Source organism: Anomaloglossus baeobatrachus, chromosome 1 (assembly GCF_048569485.1).
Source record: "Anomaloglossus baeobatrachus isolate aAnoBae1 chromosome 1, aAnoBae1.hap1, whole genome shotgun sequence".
In the NCBI taxonomy this organism is placed as follows: domain Eukaryota; kingdom Metazoa; phylum Chordata; class Amphibia; order Anura; family Aromobatidae; genus Anomaloglossus; species Anomaloglossus baeobatrachus.
The window spans coordinates 767,507,051-767,521,621 of record NC_134353.1 but is presented as its reverse complement, the minus strand read 5'-3'; the positions used below and the strand labels follow the sequence as shown (position 1 = coordinate 767,521,621).

General features: G+C 43.4%; 2 protein-coding genes across 7 annotated transcripts in view; one reads left to right on the top strand and one right to left on the bottom strand.

Annotated features, from left to right (window-relative positions):
- The window catches only part of DUSP18 (dual specificity phosphatase 18), a 30,305-nt gene extending 26,842 nt beyond the window's left edge, over positions 1-3,463 (top strand). For all 6 annotated transcript variants that reach the window (XM_075324494.1, XM_075324477.1, XM_075324485.1 and 3 more), the window contains one exon: positions 2,822-3,463. In XM_075324494.1, coding sequence (XP_075180609.1) covers positions 2,902-3,426 — 525 coding nt within the window. In that variant the 5' untranslated portion in view covers positions 2,822-2,901 and the 3' untranslated portion in view covers positions 3,427-3,463. The remainder of the gene's footprint in view (positions 1-2,821) is intronic.
- Positions 3,464-12,717: 9,254 nt separating this feature from the next.
- Positions 12,718-14,571, bottom strand: part of LOC142299906 (synergin gamma-like) — a 37,996-nt gene continuing 36,142 nt past the window's right edge. Inside the window, exon 6 of the mRNA XM_075341858.1 lies at positions 12,718-14,154. Within this exon, the coding sequence (XP_075197973.1) occupies positions 13,996-14,154 (159 nt within the window). The 3' untranslated portion in view covers positions 12,718-13,995. The remainder of the gene's footprint in view (positions 14,155-14,571) is intronic.

The window sequence follows — 14,571 nt, the reverse complement described above, 5'->3', positions numbered from 1 at the left end:
TAATTGCCAGGGGTGATCATGCCGGCTCTTTGCTATGCGCGCGTCCCCGCTCGTCCTCCCGTCCACCTGTCAGTGCCGGCTTCTGCGCTGAGAGATGGGCGGGAGGATGGGCGTGCATATGTAATGAGCGGGCCCACGTGGTCACGAGCAGGCGCTGCTGCTGCCTGCTCGTGCCCCCGATGACCTGCAGCACCCTCATTCCCAGCCGCAGCCCTATAGTCAGACCATAAGACGCACCCCCAACTTTCCCCCAACATTTGGGGGAAAAAAAGTGCGTCTTATGGTCTGAAAAATACGGTAGGTCCCCAAAAGTTACTTCAAAGCTGATACAGTCCTTAGAAAAAAATAATTTTTTTGTAAATTTCCTTGCACAAATAAAAAAAGTACTGCTAACTTTTAAACCTCCTAAGAAAATAAAATATTTTGCAAATGGTGCTAATGTAAAGCAAACATGAGATAAATGTTATTAAATATTTTGTGTGGTGTGACAATCTGGATTAAAGGGATAAAAATTCAAAGTTTTTGAAAATTACTAATTTTTCAAATTTGTCAAATTTCTGATATATTTATAAATGAAAGCAAAACATATCAACCTAAATTATCGATCATTATCATAAAATAAAATATAATGTCATGAAAAAAACTATCTAAATCACTAATATGTTGAACATTGCAGAGTTATAGGTACATAGTGACACGTCAGATTTGAAACATTTGGCTTGGTCACTAAAGGGTTAAGAAACCCCATAGTTTGACTAGTATCTATCACCTTTTATTAATTTATTTTCAAACTATTTTTTAATTTTGGTATATTTTAGCGATGAGCGAGCACTGTCATGCTCAAGTGCTCGTTAATGGCAGTTGGAGGCTGAGATGGGAGCGGCACGCGTACCTGAGTATAATGGATGTCAATGTGGGATTCTTACATAAAAATGATAGTTCTCCATTGTCTTCCATTATATTCGGGTACTTGAATTGCACCCATCCGAGCCTCTAACTGCTTGTTACCAATAGTTACTATTGCATATTGACAATTTGACCTTACTAATCCCCAACACACATGGTGGTTACCCCCTAATGGTAATTGTCCAAAGGTGTGGGAATACGGACCTTTGGATACCCGCAGGGTGATCCTGTGTGTATTTTTTTAATAATTTGCATAATTTTAACTGAAAAATTAAAAGCTAAGTTTTATAATTAATCCCTCACTGGTGCTTTTCACTAACCTAATCGTGAGTATTGTCCCTGTAGAAACACCAATTGGTGATTCCTTTGCTAATTATCCATGCTTGTTACCAATAGCAAGCACCGGAGCATGGTAGTGCTCATTCATCACTAGTGAAGAGCATTGTTAATAACGCTCGCTTCACAATTATTTTGCCATGTAAACAGGCTGCCAATCACCCGATGAAGGAGCAGAATGTTAAAATAATGATCTTTTATGCAGCAAAAACATCATCGTTCTTGGAGGTACACCATCCTTTGAAAACAGGACCCGCACTGCTGAGAACAATGGCAGCCTACATACTAAGCAATCTAGTATACATCAGATCTCTCAGTGAACATCATTTGTTCTGGTTTGCCTGTGTAAACAGGCATTCAGATGACCACCAATTACCGTATTGTTCGCTTTATAAGACGCACCCCAAATTTAGAGAATAAAAAAAGGTGTGGGGGGGGGGGGGTTCCAGTCTTCTAATCCGGTGGTGTCTTAAATGGGAAGGGGGGGATGTTGGTGGCAGCGGTGGTGGAGCGGGGGTCACAGAAGGCAGGGGCGGGGTCATGCTGCAGGCGGTGTGGCGGGTGTCCCAGGTGCTTGGCAGCGCTGTGAGTCAGATAAAACATCCAGGAATGTAGCTTGCGGGGGGTAAGAATGGTGACAGAAGGCAGGAGCGCTGCTGCTGGCTGTGTGTGCGCTGCTCTATGCACTGGGCGCTGGGGGCTGTGCACTGCTCTGTACCACGGGCTGGACGCTGTGTTGTGTGCTGCAGACAGTAAGGCAGGGAACATCCTAAAGATATCTGCGGTGCGGGCTTCAAAAAAATGGCGCCCGGAGTCGGCACGTTGCAGACTGAGTTATCGGCTCGCTGACAAGCCAAGATCTCATCTTCGCATGCGTCACCTCCGGGTGCCATTTTCCTTAAGTCCGCTGCTGGGACAGTAATGTGCTGAAGGTGGCGCGTGCGCAGATGAAATCTTGAGCAGAGAGCTCCATCTGCACATGCGCCAACTCCAGGCGCCATTATTTGAAGACTGCACCGCAGACGTCTTCACAGGATGTCCCCTGCCTCACTGTCCCCAGCCCGCAACAGCACAGAGCAGCGCACAGCAGCACACAACACCCGCAGCATAGCTTCTGCCTCCTGTCACCATTCTCCACCATTCTTACCCCCCGGTAAGCTATATTCCTGGGTGATTTCTGTGCCTCACAGTGCCGCACAGCCCGCAACATCGTCCCTGCCTCCTGTCACCATTCTCCACCACCCCCCGGTAAGCCACATTCGGATTCTAAGACGCACACCTCATTTTCCTAACAAATTTTTGGGAGGAAAGGTGCATCTTATAATCCGAAAAATACAGTATTTAAAAGTTAACTCATCAGCTGTCTTATCGTTCCTCCGGTCGGCCAATCTAAACGGACCTGTAGGCCAGTCCAACTGTTTGATATCTCTGTCTCATCGTGTGGACAAGTGATACATGTTGTTCATGGGCTAACCCTCTTTAAGTGGTTCATCAAGATAATGGGTTGTGGCATTGCATTTTTAATATTTATATTAAATGATCCATATATTGATACATTTTAATGTTTCTTTCCTTACAGCTGAATATACTCCATGGTGGTTACAACATCATTAAAAGAGAAGAGAAGAGAAGGAAAAGCAAAGTGTGAAAAACAAGACAATGTCAATATCTGGGTTAAGTAAAGTAACTGACCAACTGTTCTTGAGCAATGCAACAGCGGCAAGCAAGGCTAACTTGCTCACTAGCCACCATATTACATGCGTCATTAATGTATCACTAGAGTGCCCCACATTGGTCATCCCTGGTTTGGAGTATCTACATTTTCCCGTGGCCGATCTGCCCGAATCCCCCTTGTATGACCATTTTAAAGCAATATCCCATAAGATCAGTGAAGTAGCTGCTTCTGGAGGCCGGACACTAATCCATTGTGCTGCGGGCATCAGCAGGTCTCCTACACTCTGCCTGGCTTACCTAATGGAGCATCATGGCCACACCCTACTGGCAGCACATACTCACTTAAAACAATGCAGGCCAATTATACGTCCCAACATTGGGTTCTGGAAGCAGCTGATTGCCTACGAAGTGTACTTATTTGGGAAAAATACCATTCAAATCATTGATTCTCCTATCGGACGTATACCAGACATTTACGAGACTGAAGCCAAGAACATGGTTCCATTCTGAGGACTTGGGTCAAATAAAGTGACAGCAGAGTATATAAGATTTTGTGTTTTTATTTTTTAGGGTTTTTTTTGCAATTTGACAAAAAGAAACCCCAAACCTTTGTTATTGGTGATAAACACTGAAAACGTAACATGTACAGTAAAAACATGAGAAAAGTGCTGTGAGCTGAGGAACAGCCCGAATGTTAATATTTGCAGCACTATAAATGTATGGATATAAAGTGTAGAAGTGTCGTTTTATCATGTGATATATAAACTTACATATTTGACCAGAGCTAATGCATGCTCTGCTGACACTTGCAGGTTTAACATTATTAAAGGTAGAGAGAGAAAATTGCAAGTTATGCCACTCTGTGAAATAAAATCACTTATTGTCACTGGTGATAGACAGTCAAGTGTTGTCCGGCAATAGAAGGTCACAATGTTTGGCTGCTCAAACTGCTCCCTGATCTGTTAATTCCTGCTTGATGTGTTTGGTATCATATGTACAGTTGAACCCAGGAGTTTCCATCCACTATCTAAAAAGACACATCTGCATGTTTATCCCACAATCTGACAAGAATTCAGAGTAAACCTTTCCGGTTTTAGGTCAGTTAGGATTACCAAAATTGTTTATATTTGCCAAATGCTAAAAGAATGAGCGAATGTTTTGAGGCATTTTTTATTACTTTCTGCAAAGTCAAAAGTTTTCATGCTGTAAGAGTACTATGCCTTTAAACAATATGGGACAGCCCATCTGATGATGTCACATCTTTGGAAATTTCTGATAGGTTTATTGGCAATATCTGAGTTTAATTAGAGACACACCTGTGGATGTGTTTTAGTGCACACCTAAAACACACTGCTTCTTTGTGTAGCCTCATGAGAAAGTGAAAATAAATCAGCCAAGATCTCAGGAAGAGAATTCTGGACTGGCACAAGTCTGGTTCATCTTTAGGTGCATTTTCCAGTACCTGAAGGTGCCTCGGTCATCTGTACAAACTTTTTTTTTTAAACCAAATTTTTATTTGTTTTCTTGCATTAATGAAATGGGGGTACAAAATGAAGAAAAGAGAGGCCAACAAATCAGATAGCAAATAACAAAGCATTTATAATGTAATATCCAGATATCCATCCCTTTCTTTAAATTTGCCTCTTCCCCCTCTTCATCATTAAAAACTTTAATTAACCACTCCCAAATGCCCAATTTTTCCACCATCCTTTGTAACTTAAAGGGAACCTGTCAACAGAAATTTCGCAATAAACCTAAAAGATTCCCCTTCTGCAGCTCCTGGGCTGAATTCTGGAAAGGTTCCTGTTGCTACTGTGCCCACTTTGAGACCTAAATAAATACTTTATAAAGTATTACCTTTTTGTATGCAAATGCTTTTTTATGGTCACGGGGGCGGGCTGTCTTGCGTCCGTTATTCGCCTCCTGCCGCTTTACGCCGTCCCCCATTGCTCATTCCCATACATGAGGATGCCGCCCAGTGCTCCCGAGGTCTCGCACATGCCCAGTGGCACTATCGTGGGACAGCACTGTGTAAAGCGTGACCGCTGGTGAGGTGATTGCGCAGGTGCGAGATTATGGGCGGTGCTGTGATTGTCATCAGCAGCGTCATCCAAGTACCTGCCCATAATCTCGTGCCCGCGCTTTTCCCTCTGCCTTCACAGTTATGCGCAAGCGCTGGCCATATGAACTCACGTCACCTATTACCGCAGGCGCGAGATTATGGTGGGTGCTTGGATGACGCTGCTGATGATAATCACAGCGCCGCCCATAATCTCGCGCCTGCGGTTATAGGTGACGTGGGTTTATATGGCCAGCGCTTGCGCATAATGGTGGAGGCAGAGGGAAAAGCGTGGGCACGAGATTATGGGTGGGTACTTGGATGACGCTGCTGATGACAATCACAGCGCCGCCCATAATCTCGCGCCTGCGGTAACATGTGACGTGGGTTCATATGGCCAGCGCTTGCGCATAACAGTGGAGGCAGAGGGAAAAGCGTGGGCACGAGATTATGGGCGGATACTTGGATGACGCTGCTGATGACAATCACAGCGCCGCCCATAATCTCGCGCCTGCGGAATCACCTCACCAGCGGTTACGCTTTACACAGTGCTGTCCCACGATAGTGCCACTGGGCATGCGCGAGACCTCGGGAGCACTGGGTGGCGTCCTCATGTATGGAAATGAGCAATGGGGAACGGCATAAAGCGGCAGGAGGCGAATAACGGACGCAAGACAGCCCGCCCTCATGACCATAAAAAAGCATTTGCATACAAAAAGGTAAGACTTTATAAAGTATTTATTTAGGTCTCAAAGGGGGCACAATAGCAACAGGAACCTTTTCTAGAATGCAGCCCAGGAGCTGCAGAAAGGGAATCTTTTAGGTTTATTGCGAAATTTCTGCTGACAGGTTCCCTTTAACCATCTGAAACAATATTCCTTGCTTACAAAAACTATCCCTCCCTTTCCCCCTGCGACATGTACAAACAATTTATAAGTAAGTACAAACAAGATGGGAATGTCCAGCCACAATACCACTCAGGAAGGAGATGGGTTCTGTGTACCAGTGTACCAGATATCCAGGTGCTTTAATCAGACGTGCACATCAACCCAAGAACAAAAGCAAAAGACTTTGTGAAGATGCTGGCAGAAGCTGGTAAGATTGTGTCATTATCAAGTGAAACGAACACTGTATCAACATGGGCTGAAAGGTCACTCTGTCAAGCAGAAGCCATTGCTCCAAAAGAACAACATAAAACATAAAAAAGCCAGATTAATGTTTGCAAATGCACACAGGAACAAAGACCTGAATTTTTGAAGATATGTCCTGTGGTTTGACGAAACTCAAATTGAACGATTTGGCTATAATGACCATTGTTACATTTGGAGGAAAAAGGAAGTTACTTTGAAGTCTAAGAACACAATCCCAACTGTGAAACACAGGGGTGGCCACATCATGTTGAAGGGTTGTTTTCCTGCAGGAGGGACTGGTGCACTTCACAAAATAGATGACATCAGGATGAAAGAAGATTATGTGGCAACACTGAAACAACATCTCAAGACATCGGCCAAGACCTTAAAGGTGGCTTTACACACTGCAACATCGCAAACGACATCGCTGTAACGTCACTGGTTTTGTGACGTAATAGCGACCTCCCCAGCGACATTGCAGTGTGTGAAACACATCAGCGACCTGGCCCCTGCTGTGAAGTTGCTGATCGCTACAAATCATTCAGGACCATTCTTTGGTCCTTTGTTTCCCGCTGTGCAGCATGATCGCTAGAAAGTATCAGTGTGTAAAGGGGACTTAAATGTGCAGGCAGCAGGAGCCGGCTTCTACGGACACTGGTAACCACGGTAAACATCGGGTAACCAAGAAGCCCTGTCCTTGGTTACTCGATATTTACCTTCGTTACCAGCCTCCGCCGCTCTCACTGTCAGTGCCGGCTCCTGCTCCTTGCACGTGTAGCAGAGTACACATCGGGTAATTAACCCCATGTGTGCTGTAACTAGGAGAGCAGGGAGCCAGCGCTAAGCAGTGTGCGCTGCTCCCTGCTCTCTGCACGTGTAGCTACAGCACACATCGGGTAATTAACCCGATGTGTACTGTAGCTAGGAGAGCAGGGAGCCAGCGCTAAGCAGTGTGCGCTGCTCCCTGCTCTCTGCACTGTAGCTGCGTGCGCTGGTAACCAAGGTAAATATCGGGTTGATTACCCGATATTTACCTTAGTTACCAAGCGCAGCATCGCTTCAGTGCGTCGCTGGGGGCTGGTTGCTGGTGACAGCTCACCAGCAACCCGTGTAGCGATGCTCCAGCGATCCCTGCCAGGTCAGGTTGCTGGTGGGATCGCTGGAGCATCTGACTGTGTGACCTCTCACCAGCAACCTCCTAGCAACTTACCAGCGATCCCTATCAGGTTGTATCGTTGTTCGGATCGCTGGTAAGTTGTTTAGTGTGACGGTACCCTAAGCTTGGGTGGAAAAAAATGGGTCTTCCAAATGGACAATGACGAGAAGCATACTGCCAAACTGATGGCCTTTGTTATCCTTAAGCCACTTTGCAATGTTTTGGAGTGGCCATCACAAAGGCCTGACCTCAATCCTATTGAAAATGTATGAGCAAAGCTGAAAGGCAGGTGCGAGCAAGGCGACCTACAAACATGGCTCAGTTACACCAATTCTGTCAGGAGGAATGGGCCCAAATTCCTACCAACTATTGTGAGAAGCTTGTGGAAGGATATCCAAAATGTTTCACCCAACTCATACAGTTTTTAAGTGCAATGGTACCTAATACTAATGAAATGTATGTAAACCTTGACTTTGCAGAAAGTAATACAAATGCCTTTAAAACATTCTCTCTCTCATTATTCTGGCAATTGGCAAATATAAATAATTTGGGTTCCTAATTGACTTAAAATGGGAATGGTTTATTTTGATTTCATGTCAGATGGTGAGAAAAATATACAGATGTGTCTTTTTAGATAGTGGATGTAAACGTCCAGTTTCATCTGTATCTCCTCTGCTGTGTTTTCATCCCTTTCCCTTTAGAAACCTGCAGAGTTCCTCACCCTTTCAGCTGCTTTCATCAGCACTTCCTTGGTGTCTTTAAATACCCTCATTTCCCCATACTCCTTTGCTGGTGATAAGTCTTCTACCCTTAACAAGTCTTCAGTGCAAGCAGTCCGCTCACATTCTTCTGGTAAAAACAGATTGTTTGCAGTTCCTGTTCTTGAGGCATCTGGAGAGAAGTTGTGGTTTCCTGTCCTTGTTTTTTATCCCTGTGTGTCCCTTAGCTCTCAGTGGGGTTGACGAAGAGGTCATCCCATATCCTCCCTAACTAGGGCCCAGATACAGGGTCAGCCTAGGGTCAGGTATCCTGCTCGGCCCATAGGTGCGAAATCTATCTAGGGCAGTGAGGTAACTCAGGGCTCAGTGGCAGGTTTGGTCAGGGGTCACCATCTCCCCCTTCCCTAGACACAGGGTTTCCCTTCCCTTTCGCCGCATGCTGGCTACTTCCCTGTGCCTAGCATGACAATGGTATTGCCGATTAATTTTACTCGGTTATATTTATATTTATACTAGTTATATTGATACCAATAAAAATGCACATCCTTAAAAGGGAAGGTGCTGTGACTTATTTGTGTGTTAAAGGGGTGGTTCACCCATATTTTTTATTGTCTAGATCGATATTATATTGAGAAACAATGTTTCGCTCAAATACCTTGTGTTGTCAATAGTGCCTGTGAGAGGCGCTATTGCAGACTGCTGTTCCCCGTCCAGTGACGTACCCGTCCAATGCTGCCTCGTCACATCCGTGCAGCCGGCTGCATTCCGAGCCCATCTGCTCCCTCCTCTCTCACAGCACGTCTCTTGCTTGCAGCATTCTGCGAGGAGGGAGGGGGGAGCAGGAGACGCGCCGTGCTAGGAGGGAGGAGGAGGGGGGAGCAAATGGGCTGTGACAGCAGTGAAACACCGCTCACAGCTCAGAGTCTGGAAGACTGTAGCCGGCTGCACGGATGTGACGAGGCAGCATTGGACGGGTATGTCACTGGACGGGGAACAGCAGTCTGCAATAGCGCCTCTCACAGGCACTATTGACAACACAAGGTATTTGAGAGAAACATTGTTTCTCAATATAATATCGATCTAGACAATAAAAAATATGGGTGAACCACCCCTTTAATAATTACTGCTTATATAATCAATTATTTTTCATTCAAAATTAAATGTACTGTTTTTATAGCTGTTTTTTTTATTATTTTTTTCTTCAGCCACTGGGTGCTGCCACTTGCATTTGCTGGTGTGTAATTGTGTGTACTTCATACTTAATCATACATGTACAGTTATGCTCAAAAGTTTACTTACCCCGGCAGATTTTTTGCTTTCTTGGCCTTTTTACAGAGAATATCAATAATACAAAATGTTTTCCACTCATTGTTAGTGGTTGGGTGAAGCCATTTATTGTCAAACTACTGTGTTTTCTCTTTTTAAATCTTAATCATAAATGACAACCAAAAACATCCAAATGACTCTTGATCAAAAGTTCACATATCCTCTTGATTTTGGCCTGATAACATGCACAGAAGTTGACACAAATGGGTTTGAATGGCTAATAAAGGTAATGTCCTCACCTGTGACCTGATTGCTTGTAATCAGTGTGTGCATAAAAGCTCAGTGAGTTTCTGGGATCGAGACAGACTGTTGCATCTTTCATCCAGCCACTGATGTTTCTGGATTGTGAGCAATGGAGAAAGCAAAAGAATTGTCAATTGATCTACGGGAAAAGATAGTTAAATTGTACAAAACAGGAAAGGGATACAAAAAGATATCCAAGGAATTGATAATGCCAGTCACCAATGTTCAAACTGTGATTTAACAAATGGAAAATCAGGGTCTCTTTAAAAACAAACCACGATCAGGTAAACCATCAAAAAGTTCAGCAACAACTGCCAGCAAAATTGTTCATGATGCAAAGAAAACCCACAAATAATATCAGCTGAAGTACAGGACTCACTGAACACTAGCAGTGTGGTTGTTTGAAGGTACACAATAAGGAGGCGTTTGGAGAAAAATGGGCTGCATGGTCGAGTCGCCAGAAGAAAGCCATTACTGCGCAAATGCCACAAAGTATCTCTCCTACAATATGCCAAACAGCACAGAGACAAGCCTTCAAACTTCTGTAACAAGGTAATTTGGAATGAGACCAAAATCAAACTTTTTGGCCACAACCATAAACGTTACATTTGGAGAGGTGTCAACAAGGCATATGATGAAAGGAACACCATTCCTACTGTAAAGCACGGAGGTGGATCGCTTATGATGTGGGGATGTGTGGGCTACAAGGGCACAGGAAACTTGGTCAAAGTTGAAGGAAAGATGAATGCAGCATGTTATCAGCAAATACTGGAGGCAAATTTGCACTCCAGCCCGGAAGCTGCGCTTGGGTCGTACTTGGACATTCCAATATGACAACAATCCAAAACACAAGGCCAAGTCGACCTGTCATTCGCTACAGCAGAACAAAGTGAAGGTTCTGGAGTGGCCATCTCAGTCTCCTGACCTCAATATCATTGAGCCACACTGGGGAGAACTGAAGAGCCCAGTTCATGCAAGAAAGCCCAGGAATTTACAGGAACTAGAGGCTTTTTGCCAAGAAGAATGGGCAGCTTTACCATCTGAGAAAATAAAGAGCCTCATCCACAAGTACCACAAAATATTTTAAGCTGTCATAGATGTTAGAGGGGCAATACACAGTATTAAGAACTGGGATATGTGAACTTTTGATCAGGGTCATTTGGATGTTTTTGGTTGTCATTATGATTTAAAAAGGGAAAACATAGTAGTTTGACAATAAATGGCTTCACCCAGCCACTAACCATGAGTGGAAAAAAAGATTTTGTGTTATTCATATTCTCTGACAAAATGCCAAGAGAGCAAAAAAATCTGCCGAGGTATGTAACCTTTTGAGCACAATTGTAGGGCAGCCCCTGTACATAGGAGATTGTGGTCGGTAGCTGACCGCATGTCCTGCCTTGTGGCTGCCTCCAACAGTGACCTTGGCATACCCTCTGGGATGTCCAGATCGCAGTTGTGGATGGAAATCGGTGCCATTTCTTCGGTGCCATTTCTTTAGAGCCTCCGGCTCAACAATACTGCTCCCATAGCCAATCGATCTCGGTGACACTTTCCTCAAGTCAATATAATTTCGATTAATTCCAAACATCCACACCAGGCCCTAAAAATGCATTTCTGTAGGCCAAGTTCACACGGGGCATCTTTTGGTGCGTTCTTGAGGTGACAAAATTGCACCTAAATGCATGAATTTCCTTCTCCCAGCAAAGTCTATGAGATTTTGATTTTGCTGTCTACACTGGGCATCTTTTGTTGGCTGATTCTTGTTTGTGTTTTTCAAGATGCAGCAAGTCAATTCTTTTTGCGTTTTTTACAGCGTTTTTGAGCCCTCATGGCAATAGATTTGACTTAAACACATTGGGCAAAACGCGTGAACAGAGCCTCAGGCTAGCCTATCACCTCACCTCCCTCATCTAATCTAGTCTCATTCTGCCCTTCATAAAATTTACTTCCAATTCTGGTCCCCTGTATCTTCTGGTTCCTTCCTCTTCATGTACTTTACACTCTATACTTGTATACATTCTGGCTAGCGACCGGTTCATGCAGCTGGTTTTGAATCCCCATTAAGGCTATGTGCCCATGGGACTCTGTATCTGCGGATTTTTCTGCATCAAAATCCGCAGCTTTCCCCTGGAATCCGCACCTTTTCTTAGGTGCGGATTTTGTGCGGATTTGACGCGGATTTTGTGATTTTTATTTTTTTTTTAATTCAATTGAATAGGCAAAATCCGCATGAAAATCCGCAATAATAATTGACATACTGCAGATTTTTCCGCACAAAAATCCGCACGATTTCCGCTGCGGAAAAATCCGCAGCGTGCGCACAACATTTCCCAAATGCCATAGAAATGGCTGGGGAGTAGCTGTGCTGCAGATTTCTGGAAAATCCGCGGCTTATCCACGAGAAATCCGCGGCAAAATCCGCGCATTTTCCGCAGCGTGGGCACATAGCCTTATACTGATGGCTGGACCATATATAACAAGCTTTTCTCCCCCCATTCACCTTTTCTGCCTCCCCTATTCCCTCAGACTGTAAGCTTATGAGCAGGGCCCTCACTCCTCTTGGTATCTGAATCTTTGTTATTTTGTATTGTCTCATATTGTCTGTACATGTCCCCTCTGAATTCTAAAGCGCTGTGGAATATGTTGGCGCTATATAAAAATTATTATTATTATTATTATTTTTCAGTCAACAACAAAATGGCTCCACACTGTGATCCCAACTTTAGCTTCTCTCGTCCTTTTGCAAACGCCCAGAAGGGGAGGAGAGGAGGGATGTCAGACACGTGGGCAGATGCAGCCCACATTTACTGCAGTTGTAATTCAATATAATTTGTACACTAGGTTTTCATTGCAATTTTCAGCAGCGGCTCCCCCTAGTGTTTAAAACTGCAAAATATCACTTTTTATTTTCATATTTTACTCCATTAAAAAAAATAATATTTTTAAAACAACTAAACCATTAATACTTTACATTTTTTTCAATGGATGAAATTTCTTTGGGGGGATGGCACCTTCCCTTCAAACTAATAGTGTGTGGGTCAGAACACAAACTTTATGGAGTTAATGAGAATCACTATAAATGATGGTAGCAGTGTACTGACTACTATTAACATGAGTTTAAATGTGGCCAATTCTGAACACCACATCCTATAACCACATTCCCAATTATAAGAGGGTGTGCACTCTTATGCAACCACATTTATTTCAGTTTTGTTATTTTTATTTTCTATCTCAAAATGATTTCAGTTTATTTCTTAATGGATTTGTACAGACTATGAGTGGCATTAAAAGTGAATTAAGTTTTGAACAATTTCTTCTTGATATGAGTTTTTACTTGACAATAACTTGGCATGTTAACAGGGGTGTGTAGACTGTTGGCATTCCTTCTGATCTGGTAGATGAAAAGTAATAATAAACTTGCCAGCTTTAGAGAAAGCACATCACTGAGATTTGGAAAAAAAAAGTGACTTATAAACTGTGCACATAGTGCAAAATGTTACCTTGTAGAACGTCCATTGCGCTCTGCGAGTATTATCCAGTGTCGGCGCTTGGGAGCAGGTTGTCATGTGACCCCAAGTATTTGACTTGCATAGTGTCGGCAACATTCCAACTAGACCTATCTGGCCTCGCTCAACTCACTTACAGTGTCTTGTTGGCATGTGACGAGTAACTGCTTACTTGTACCCCAAGGCCAGAGAACCCATTAACATTTACTTGGACTTATCTTTTTTTTTTTTACTTCTTTTCCTTGTATGATGCTGACCTATCATAAATGGGCAGCAATACTCAAAAGGAAAGATGGCATCATAGCTTAGCGCAGATTTTTTTGTGTGAAATGTGTGGCAAAGAGCCCTGATCTCCTGGTCTAACCTCCTGCATGATTAGAAAGATGTATATGACTCCCTCCTTTCAGATAAGGCCGCTATGGACAGAGGAGCAGCACAGCTGAACTTAACTGTGTCACATTACAAACCCTTCCATAAGTCCGCTCTGTTCCACTCTCCCGAGATTTGTCAGTATCAAACTTATGTCGGTTGGGCTCAACTTGTAACCGCTCTATCGTGAGATCAGAGCAGGGTCTCATTACACCTCACAGAGTAGTAGCCCAGAGCTTGCACCTATATTACTCTCGTGTGGAACTGGCTAAGTAATATATTACAATTCCTTTTATTCTTGTGATCGGTCAGGGTTCCAGGATTTGTGTCCCCAAAAATTATTAGAATATAAAGAAGGAATAATTGAGTATATTTATCATGTAACATAATCGGTAAGTCCAGACTATTGTATATGAACAGAGCATATTCCAGTAGATTCTTTATATTGACAGGAAATCTTCAAATTATGTTATTTGCCCCATACAATAAAAATGACAGCTTGGCAAGGTTAAAATAAGATAAATAATTTGGTCCTTGGGCCAGTCCATAAAAACCCAAGATCTTCATGTTGTCACAAGTCCTTGTTTACTTTTACACAAGCAGAACAGTTACTGTGGCAAGCCACAATGGGCAGAGTTGAGTCCACACAGTGCAGCCAAAAATTGGCACAGCTGGGGTGATAGGAGCGCACTCCAGTATTGAGCATGCTGGTTCTTCCTTCAGATGGGAACTAGAACAAAATGAAGAGACAAACGCTAAATTGTGGACAATTATCTAAACTTGCAAGGACATAAACCGATTACAACAAGAATTTTAACCCCAAAGCCTCTTAAGCATGCAATATGACAGTTTGCCAGACACTGAGGAGTTATGGGTGGAACATGCTACATCAACATCACAATAAGTAGGATTGCTGGCTCAGCATTTACAGTCTGTGAAGTGTAAAGTGTACCTCCAGTTTCACAAGATTTCACAAGGATTATAGTAAAGACTGCAGTATAATATTTTCCTAAGTCATTATAGATTTCTGATGATAACCTCAGGTCTGTGATGCGGGCTACACTGAACTAAGCAGCTTCCTGCTCAGCACTTTTAGCTATAATCTTCAGTGCAGGAGCGAGCGCTGTAAAATCTTATGATGCGCTCA